This window comes from Nicotiana tomentosiformis, chromosome 5, assembly GCF_000390325.3.
Source record: "Nicotiana tomentosiformis chromosome 5, ASM39032v3, whole genome shotgun sequence".
Classification (NCBI taxonomy): domain Eukaryota; kingdom Viridiplantae; phylum Streptophyta; class Magnoliopsida; order Solanales; family Solanaceae; genus Nicotiana; species Nicotiana tomentosiformis.
This window is the reverse complement of record NC_090816.1, coordinates 109736061-109747369: the sequence shown is the minus strand read 5'-3', so window position 1 is coordinate 109747369 and position 11309 is coordinate 109736061. Positions and strand designations below refer to the sequence as shown.

The 11309-nt window shown below is 31.6% G+C and overlaps 1 protein-coding gene across 1 annotated transcript; it reads left to right on the top strand.

The window, feature by feature from the left end:
• The first annotated feature begins 2832 nt into the window (after positions 1-2832).
• Positions 2833-6526, top strand: LOC138892985 (uncharacterized). The gene is made up of 3 exons (XM_070176746.1): positions 2833-3016; positions 5944-6065; positions 6410-6526. Exons 1-3 carry the CDS (start codon positions 2833-2835, stop codon positions 6524-6526), a joined length of 423 nt encoding a protein of 140 aa, XP_070032847.1.
• Positions 6527-11309: the final 4783 nt, after the last annotated feature.

The following is an 11309-nucleotide window of genomic DNA, read 5'->3' as shown; positions in this document are numbered from 1 at the left end:
CATAAAAGCATGAATACAATCTTGGTTTACAAAAATAACCTTATAATATTAAGCATAATGTTAGTTTAATTTGAACATATTGAATGATGATCGGGAAATTTTATGGGGTACAATTTCTTCCTTTATTAAGTTAGCTATATATAGGATCAACATTCATCAATTTCAAATTTTTAAAATTTTTATCTTATAGTCCTCAAATATAACTTTTAGACTTATATTTATATATTGAGATAAGATACACGCGCAACCCGTATATCATGAATTTTACCAAATAATAAAGACTCCTAAACAAAAAGAAAAGGAAATTGTGTGTGAGATTTACGCAAATATTATTAACTACAAAAGAGTCTCATAAACCTAAAAGGTATTAACTACAAATAAAGTCATTTAATACTCCAACATAAGGAGTTGAACAGGAGGCAAAAATTTAGGCTAGGCAAAAGAATTTTAACTACAAAAAAAAGATCTCCTAAACCTAAAAGGTACTATTAACTACAAAATAAACACATTTAATACTCCATAAGGAGTCCCATTGAACTGAATCAGAAATTGACTACCATCGACTATGACAAACATATAAGAGTCAAGGGTGATGAGGAACTGGAAGACATTGGAAGCTATCAAAGACTTATTGGGAAACTACTCTACCTAACTATTACTAGACCAGACCTTAGCTTTGCAGTTCAAGTACTTAGCCAATTTATGCAACACCCCAAATAATCCCATTGGGATGCAGCATTGCGTGTGGTCAGATATGTGAAATCAGCTCCAGGGCTTGGAATTTTGCTAAATACTGGTCCTATCAACAATATATCTGCTTATTATGATTCTGACTGGGCCTCCTGCCCAAACACCAGGAGATCAGTCATAGGATACATCATCAAGTTGGGTGATTCTCTACTTTTCTGGAAGTCCAAGAAACAGCAAACTGTAAGTCGAAGTTCTGCAGAGGCTGAATAGATGAGTCTAGTAGCAGCAGCAGCAGCAGAAATTACATAGTTTCTAGGACTGTTGAAGGAGCTTCAAGTTCATGTCCATCAACCAATTCCTCTACATTGTGACAGTAAGGCTGCTTTACAAATAGCAGCCAATCCCATCTTTCATGAAAGAACCAAACACATTGAAATAGATTGTCATTTTATTCGAGAAAAAATCAAGGCTGGACAATTGGCACCGTAATACATTCCTACCAGTCTACAACAGGATGACCTTATGACTAAGGGTCTAGGATCAGCACAACATCATTTTCTCTTGTCCAAGCTTGGTGTGCTTGAAGGGGAGTATTGAGATACATACTAATTGTACATAGACTAAGCTGAGGGACCTATGTGTAAAGATTAAAAAGTTAGAGGTGGGCTGTTATAAAAGGCCCACCCTCACTTGTATTTGGCTTTCTTCTTCTTAAGAGAAAATACAGAGCTTCTTCTTCATATCTTTTCTCTCTATCTCCACTGTAGATCTCTCACTAGATTCACTGGAATGTTGCATCATTGTATAGATTCAATCTATTTTATCACTTATCATGTCAAATCATAAAGAACGTAAAACTAGATGTGGAAACGTACCTGAGTCCATAACTTGTCGTCTTTGTGGTTAGTGATCTTCCAAACCAAGATGTAGGAATTGAACATATGGACTTTTCCAACAATGGGATATTAGAAAAGAACTCTACGTTTGATTTGGGGACCATAACCCATTTATAGTTGCACATGTTTATATAATTCTAATTTAGCCCATCATTTAAATTAAAAGTTACATCCGAGTATCTTCATATAAGAGCCCATACATTAGGAGGTGTCTTATAGACCTATTTAACTTTAAACCTTAGCAGATCACTTTTAATTTGGGTCAACCTTTTAACGATAACAACCAATATATAATTATTCTTAATACAAAATATATGTGCAAGTCCATAAACTCTTACATGAACTAGTATTAGTGTATGCGCGTTGCACGTGTTTCCCGTCTCGTTGTATAATTGTTGTATAAAAATTACATAAATATTATTTTAAAAATTTTATTTGCATTATAAAATAAAAATATAATTAAGCTCCTTAAATTATTAAATTGTAGATCCTATATAGCTAACTCAATAAAGAAAGAAATAATAGATTTTAAGATTCCTGTTTAAATGTTCGGCATTTGAATAATTTTACATGCTTGTGTACTTTGATTGAATGAACTTTTATGTCTTCTCTTTAGTGCTAATTTCATGAAAACTATTGTTCATCACAATAAGCATCCTAAATGCTACGTATATGGATTTATTTTCAATTGGTATAATTTATATAAAGTAAAATATTAGTTAATTTTAAAATCTTAAATATATATTAGGACTTCCTACGCAGTTTAATAAAATTTAATGAGTAAAATTTTAGTTGATTCTAAAGTTCTAAATATTATAAAAGTAACTTAATAATAATATTGTCCAGTGTGAAAGCTATTTTTTATAGAGTAAAGAAAATTAAAGCAATAAATTAATAGAAGATAATCCAAACAAAAAAATAGAAAAGAACATAGATTTATAATTACCTATCCAACAGAAATGGTGTAACTGGACTATTTATAGAGCCATCAACTATGTGATTAAATATCTCTAAGTACAACAATTTAATTGTGTCTTGTTGGTTTGACAAAAAAAAAAAAAAAGACGTTGGTCTTCAAAGGGATTTAAATTGTGAGGAAGATTTTCAATCCCATTAGATTCAAGTTTTTACAAAAGTTAATAAGAGTGACGTATTCCTCGTGGGAATCAATTTGAGTGGTTAAAAGCAATAAAAATTCTCCCAAAGACTAAATCTAAGTTGATTTCAAAGAGATATTCGTAATATCATGGTAGTGATTCTCGACTCACAAGTCATCCCCAAGAGAGAAAGTTTCAAGTACCTAGGGTCAATCATCCAGGGAGATGGGGAGATCGACGAGGATGTCACGCATCGTATTGGGGTGGGGTGGATGAAATGGCGGTTAGCGTCTGGAGTCTTGTGTGACAAGAAGGTGTCACCGAAACTCAAAGGTAAGTTTTACAGAGCAGTGGTTAGACCGGCTATGTTGTATAGGGTTGAGTGTTGGTCAGTGAAGAATTCACATATCTAGAAGATGAAAGTAGCTGAAATGAGGATGTTGAGATGGATGTGTGGGCATACTAAACTGGATAAGATAAGGAATGAAGATATTCGAGAGAGGGTGGGTATTGCCTCCGCGGATGACAAGATACGGGAAGCGAGGCTTAGGTGGTTCGGGCACGTGCAGAGGAGAACTATAGATGCCCTGGTTAGGAGGTGTGAGTGGTTGGCTTTGGCATGTACGAGAAGAGGCAGAGAGCGACCTAAGAAGTATTGGGGCGAGGTGATCAGGCAGGACATGGCACGGCTTCAGATTTCTGAGGACATGGCTCTTGATAAGAACATGTGGAGGTCGAGCATTAGGGTGGTAGGCTAGGAGTAGTCGAGAGTTCTTCCCTCTTTATACCGGGTAGTCTGATAGAGTTTTGTTTAGGTTTGTTAGCGGTATATATTGTGTCCATATTGTTATTTTGCATAGTTTTGTGTTACTATACTTTCACTTATTCGTTGCTGTTATTATCTTTCAGGCATCTTTTGTTGTTACAGGCCTTTTCTTTTGTTTCTTTTCTGATATTATTGTCTCTTCTATTGAGCCGAGAGTCTCCCGAAAATAACCTCTCTATCCTTTTCGGGGTAGGGGTAAGGTCTGCGTACACTCTACTCTCCCGAGACCCCACTAGTGAGATTTTACTGGGTATGATGTTGATGTTGTATTCGTAATATAAATAAAAACAAAATAGTTTAATTGTACCTAGATAAGGACTTATTAATAAGGAAAGATTTAATAATTAAAATTTTAGTTAATTTTAAAATCCTAAATATACGATAAATAATATAAAATATTTTTATCCAATGTAAAATTAATTTTTAAGGATTAGAAAGACGAACGATATTTCGCTAAGGAGTTTTGTGCTTTTAATATAGTATAATTAGATAGATATACATGAAATCTATTACATACGAACAAATGAATTAGTTTTATGATCTTGCATGTAATTAATTATGAACACTCCTATTCCTAATCATGTAAAAACTATTAATTAAGAGTCTTTTCCTACTATAAGCTTCCCTAAACGCATCATTTTTAGTTAGGACTTTTAACAAAAGCATATATTTCTAAGTTTTTGTCTATTTTTTTATTTTGTTAGAATTAATTTAATAAATTTTGTAGCTACCACTTTAACTTTGCAGGAATATTAGGCATTTTAAATTAATTAAAACGTTTTATTCCTTGTATGCAACGCATTGTTAGACACGTTTTTAAATTATATTTTTTCTTTTGTTTCAGTCCCTTCGCCAACATTCGATTAAATTTTGTAAGAACTAATTTAATTCAGATTCATACTAAATTATTAGATAACAATATTTTTTTTATAAATATAAGAAATAAACCATATCATAAATGTGAATAGTGTTAATTCTCACCTTATATATGTGACAAAGAGTTTGAGATGGCATATAATTCATTATTTTGTATGTAAATGGTTTAATCATTATAGAGGGAGAGAAATTAAAGAGAAAAAAATAAGAGGAAAAGAGTTTACAGGAATTTCACGTTAAATCTTCTAGGCCTACTGGCCTAGCGCATATGAGATAAGGTTGTATAAATCTTATCGTCTATGCACATAATCTATATATATATATATCTCTCTCTCTCTCTCTCTCTCTCTCTCTCTCTCTCTCTCTCTCTATATATATATATATATATATATATATATATATATATATATATATATATATATATATATATATATATATATATAATAATTTATGCTAGTGTTAAGCGACTAAAATATCCTCGAAACTTTGATAGATTTTTATGCCTTAAATATTTGTATAATTTAAGGATCTAATTGTAAATTGCCTAATGATGAAATTCTTTTTCAATTTGAACTCCACATACAGGGGCGTATGAATTCCTACTCTACCAATATCGAGAGCTTCTAATTCAACTAAAAAGTGGTAAAGATGGAAATAATTATGAATTTGAACAACCTTCTCACACCAATCACGTTCCAACTTTTCATCTATTTACCATATGTGTTCTACTTATAATGTGAAAGTTCTGTACCAATCTGACATGGACACAAGCACTTTTAAACACTTATTGACATGGAGAAGGACACTTTGTATAATTTATATATGTCTGCCTCAAACAAATTAGGTAGTAGTATTTATTGTTTTGGAATATCAATCTTCTAGAGGTAATTTAGTAGTTTTGTTCGTTACATAATTTTCTCTCAAAGATTAGTTTCATGTATCTAACTCAACAAGTTTAGACATAAACGAAGCATCAAACTCGCAGAGGAAGCAAGCGCACAGCTGCATGTTGTAGCATTTGAGCTTTGGCGGAGTGAGTAATTTACTTCAACAGCTTTATATGTTAAATCTGGTTAAGATTTTTTTTTTTTACAATTTCATAACATGAGTTCCTTCTCGAGATTAAAAATAAAAGGAACTATAAGTTGTAACGATCTCAATGGAGAATAAACTATGTCATCTTGGTTTCTTATTCTAGTGTATTTTTATCCGTCTTGATATGATGACATTCTTTAATAATGCACTTCATCATTTGTTGTTCAATGTTTAACAGAATTATATGTGCATATTGTGATAATAAACACGTGATAATTATTTAATTTTACGTGTAAATAATAAAACGGCCCAAAGGAAGATTTACTATTCGGGATGTTCTTTTATTTTCAGTATTTGATTACTATACCAAGATACCACTCACAAGTTAATATTTTGTCCAAAGATAAAAAATTAATTGAGTGACCGGTACCTTGAGATGGGGTTTACCTTTATTAGAATTTATTTTCATTTTGGTTTTAAGTATATGTGAGCTTATTTTATTTTTTATTGTTCTCTGATTCAGCTGAAATTACTCCTGCAAATATTACTTCCAACATCAATTCAATTCCTATGTTGAATGGCACTAACTTCAAGTTCGTTGCAAGAGAATCTCATCATAGTTCTCGAAGAGATCAAATCGCATGTGTATGATAATCATGAAGAAAACCATTTCAGAAACATTCAGGGGCATTATGTACGACAAGGTTAAGACGGCTAAAGAATTTATGACTGAAATTTAAAAAGTATTTGTCAAGTGTGAAAAGGCTGAGATTGGGACACTCCTGACAAGCCCGATTTCAATGAAGTATTAAGGCAAATTTAACATCAGGGAGTACATCATGCAAATGTCTAAGTTGTACCTCTCTGAGGACTTGCTAGTGCATTTAATTTTAATATCCTTTCCACCACAGTTTAGCCAGTTTAAGGTGAGCTATAATTGTCAGAAAAAGACTTGGTCTCTAAATTAGCTCATCTCACACTGTGTTCAGGAAGAGGATAGAATGAAGCAGGAAAATATAGAAAATGCTCACTTAGCCGTTGTGCCTAAGGACAAAATGAAGGACAAAAAGAGAAAGAATAAGGAAGTTGCAGATATAGCAACATAAAAGGAACACCATCAGGAACCAACTACATATGGTTGTTTCTTTTGCAAAGCTGCAGGTCATAAGAAGAAGGATTGTACCAACTATCACACATGGTGTGCAAAGAAAGGTACACCTCTTAATTTTATTTGTTCCAAGGTTAATTTGACTTCGGTACCAAGACACAAATAACGGATAGATTCCGGTATAACAATTCACATCACTGTATCTATGCAAGGTTGCCTAAACTATCGAAAGCCTGATGATATTTAAAGATACATCTACGATGGTGATGGCAAATAGGTGAAAGTTGAAGCAATTGAAACTTATAGATTATTGTTAAGAACCGAATTTATTTGAATTTGAACGAGACTTATGTTGCACTATTTTTTAGATGAAATTTGGTTTTTGTATTAGACAAGTTTGGTTTTATTTATTTATTTAGAAATTAAAAAAAAAGTCTCTTTTGATAATTCAAAATTGATTGGTCCTGGTTCTTTATCATGTTACAATAATCTATGCTTACTTGATATGATTGTTTCGTTCAATGAACCTTGCATGTTACATAACTAGTAATAAGGGTAAATTAACAATTTACTAATCAACTTCTTTATGGCACGAGAGATTAGGTCATATCTTTAAAAGAGAATTAAAAGACTTCAGTCCAAAAATATTTTCTATCCCCTCAATTTTTCAGAATTTTTATCCCGCTACTAAGGCCACTTTTTCCAATAAATACTCAAAAGATAATTACAGAGAACAAATATTTTATGCTCACATAAAAGAAGTCGAAAAGTTTAAAAATAATCAAGTATTCGGATATCGACTTCACTAGATGTTGATATAATATTACATACTTGGTTGATGAGCTATATAAGGAAGGGTGTTAAACAAATACTCATAGCTCTTTTTTACCATGACAGTTAATTTATAACATATTATGTAGCATCTGATTATGGAATATGACTGCAGAATTTTGTCACTGCCTGAAAGTTTATGGATAAAGTTGAAAGCACACTTGAGATACTTTGTGACAATAAGTTAGCAGTCTTGTATTCCGGTAACAACAGGAATTCGGTAAAAGTCAAAGCTCATTGACATAAAATTTTTGGTTGTTAAAGAAAGAGTTCAGAGTAATTAAGTGTTTATAAAACATATTGATACAAACTCCATGGTTATGGATCCACTTACTAAGGGACTACCATCCAAGGTTTTCATGAGCATATTGCTCATATGGATGTCATGTCATTTAAGGACATTTAGTTTCAGTGGGAGTTTGTAACCTCTTAAATATTTTTTATGTACACAATTTGGTTTCAGTTTAAGGTTTCAAGTAATGATTTCAGTTTAAGGATATTTAAGGTAATTTCTGCAAAAATAAAGTATCTAGTTTATTTTTCACTCTGACTTGTTTTTCAGTTGGACCAGTTAGAGGTGTTCGTTGGTCGGTACGGTACGGTATTTAGATATTTCGGTTCGGTATTTTCGGTATTCGGTTTCTTAAAATTCTATACCAATACCGTACCTAATTAAATTCGGTATGGTTCGATTTTTTTTCTTTCGGTTTCGGTTTATTCGGTTCGGTAACTTCAGTTTATTCTGTTTGAATACCAACTAGTGCATAGAGCCATAGACTCTAATATTCTTAATTAAAGTACTCAAAAATACAAAACTGAAAATGTTTGTTGACAAAATTTTTGTCCAAAACCAGTAAATATCAACCCATAGAAAGAAAACTGTATATAAAAAAATAAATTTGATCATTAGAAATATCTTGTTACTTGTTTAGAGTTAATTGATGAACTTAGAGAGTAAAGAAAAGTAAAATTTTAGATTTTTTATATTTATGTTATAATTGATAATATGTGTTTTGTGTAATATAATATATATTTCGGTACGGTATCGGTATTTCAGTATTTTATTTTAAAATACCAAATACCATACCTAATACCAATTTTTTTTAAAATTTAAACCAAATACCATACCAAATACCGAATACCAAATACCAAAATTTTTAATTTCGGTACGGTAATTCGGTATTTACCAAATTATGTACAGCTCTAGGACCAGTTGAAAATAAGCATGCTTGGATCACATTGCATGTAATTTTCATGCTACACATCCATACTTGATCTATGTCATTTGGTTATGTTGGTATTTGTGATCAAGGAAGGTTTAGTTACGATAAATGTAATAAAAGCCGCCTTGGTCCAATATTACATGATTGATGGACAATATTTTTGTTAGGAGGTACTTTGGTTTATGATAGCAAATATGTTTGAGCTCGTAATGTGATATACAATTATAAATATATATGTGTCGTCCAAGTGGGAGATTGTAAGAGTTTATGAACGTGCACATGTATTTTGTATTAAGAATAATTGTATGTTGGTTGCTATCGTTAAAAGGTGGACCCAAATTAAAAGTGATCTGCTATGATTTAAAGTTAAATGGGTCTATAAGACACCTCCTAAAGTATGGGGTCTAATGTGTAGATACTCGTATGTAACTTCTAATTTAATGATAGGCTACTAAATTAGAATTACATAAACATGTGCAACTATAAATAGGTTATGGTCCCCAAATAAGACGTAGGGTTCTTTTCTAATATCTCATCGTTGGAAAAGTGTGAGCCGCCATCTGTGCAATTACTACATCTTGGTTTGGAAGACCACTAACCGCAAAGACGACAAGTTATGGATTCAGATATACTTCCGCATCTAGTTTTAAGTTCTTGATGATTTGACATGATATGTCTTGGGTAAGAGATATGGTGTTTATCTCTAAAGTATTTTGGTTCTAACAGTTCAAACTAAATACTATGAATCAGTCATGTTCAATCATTTTACTCCTAAAATTCGTGAAAATCGAATTGAGGGCAAGAATATTCAGACAAACAAAGTATTCTCTAATCTTCTTAGCTCACGTATTTTAGAGTTTGCTTCATTAAAAACTTGAGAAATGAACCTCGAGATATATAGACGCTCTGCAAAAACATTTCAACAAGGTCTATTTATAAGCTCGCTCTAGCTTAGGAAAACAACAAAAGTTGAAAACCTTCATGTCTCACTTGATGCGTTTTAAAAGTAAAATTTTAATATGGATTATTTCGTTACTTAGAGATTATATGAAAATAATTGAAGGTGAAACTTTTTGATCTTACACTATTAAATGAAGTGAAAATTACGCACAGGTAAACATATACACTATATTTATTATTCCTAACTATACTTTCAGCAAATTTATCATTGTGTAGTTATATTTAAACTTTATAGCGAATCTATGAAACAAGAGATTAATTATTTTGAACTGAAACAAGAGGGCATCAAGCTCTTGTAGTTCAGTTGGTTAGAATGTCTGGTTAGTTAGCGGAGAACTTGAGTTTGACTCTCAATAAAAGCATTTTATTTTTTTGTATTTCTATATTTCGCCTTGGTTGCCTTCGATGCGCGAACAGATACAATCGATACATGTTGTATCCTTTGTATACACCACTGTATACAGTCGATACAGTTTGTATCCGTTGTATACACCCTTCATTTTTTCTTGGTTACAGTTGCTACATGTTGTATTCGTTGCGCGAATTAATACAATTGCGCTAACCAACACATTTGATACAGGTTGTATTCGTTACACGAACGAATATAATTGACATATATTCGTTGCACGTTTGAATACAAATGATAAAAACTAATAACAATTGAACAGTGACTACGAATGATAATTAGACAAACTATAGTTACTAGACTATGAACTATAGTGCTTTATGAAAATTAGGTACTTAGAAAGTGATTACCGGAAAGTGAAAGGAGAACACTCTCACGATTGCTATACGGCATCAATGATAAGGAATGGGCCGTCAGCTAAAACATCGAGAAAAAATGATATTGTATAGTCGTTGTAAAATAACAGTCAAAAAAATATATAAAATTTGTATATATATATTTTTTGTATGTTATATATAAAAATTATATAAGTTTTATACACTTTTTCGGCTAACAGATTTAAATAATTTCTGGCACTGGTTAAAAATGATAATACCCAAACATCAACTTTGGGCCCACTGTTACTTTTAAGCCTCCAAAGGCTGATATAGAGTAGACACACAATTATTCAACATTCTGAATGGTGTTGGACAAAAGAGTATCATTTTTTATTTTTACTAAGTGCATATTAGAGTAATACTATTATTTAGGTTTAGGGTATAAGTTTTTTATATTGTCATGTTAAAGTGATCTAACTTTTCTGATACAGTGACTTGAAAACTAGAGTATAAACCTACTATGATAAGTTCAAACATTCTTTACGTGTGTATATAACTAAAATTGTAAGTGCATAATATTATTCCCTTTATTACTGGAATTTAGGTTAATTGAAATATATATATTTCATTTAAATTATATATGACCATCACTTCTTCAATTGGCACAGAATCTTGAGCCTTTAGTCTCGTATTTGGCGGAGGAAAAAAAAAGTCTCGTATTTGGCGTGGGCTAGTTGAGTCATCAAGTATGAAAGGCCAATAATTTATGGCCTAGTTTAAAGCTTACCATTTTGGCCCAACAAATTTATTCATAAGATTGTTTTGGGGGGTTTTACCACCTAACTATACTATAATAGAAATCTATTTACCACCTTTATTTATACTTCTTATTAATTATTTTGTATATCTATATTTACTAGTTATATACAAAACCATAAAAAAAAAAAAAAATCAAGATCCCTTAAATCTAACCTATCAGTTACATGACACTCAACCCCCATTTCCAAGAATTCCTCCTACATTTAAGATTCTTTACTTTTCCAA

Coding starts and splice junctions, on each gene's coding strand:
- LOC138892985 (XM_070176746.1), top strand. CDS start 2,833: ATGGTAGTGATTCTCGACTCACAAGTCATCCCCAAGAGAGAAAGTTTC. Junction 3,017..5,943: donor GGTGTCACCGAAACTCAAAG/GTAAGTTTTACA, acceptor TCTCTGATTCAG/CTGAAATTACTCCTGCAAAT. Junction 6,066..6,409: donor GAAGAGATCAAATCGCATGT/GTATGATAATCA, acceptor CACTGTGTTCAG/GAAGAGGATAGAATGAAGCA.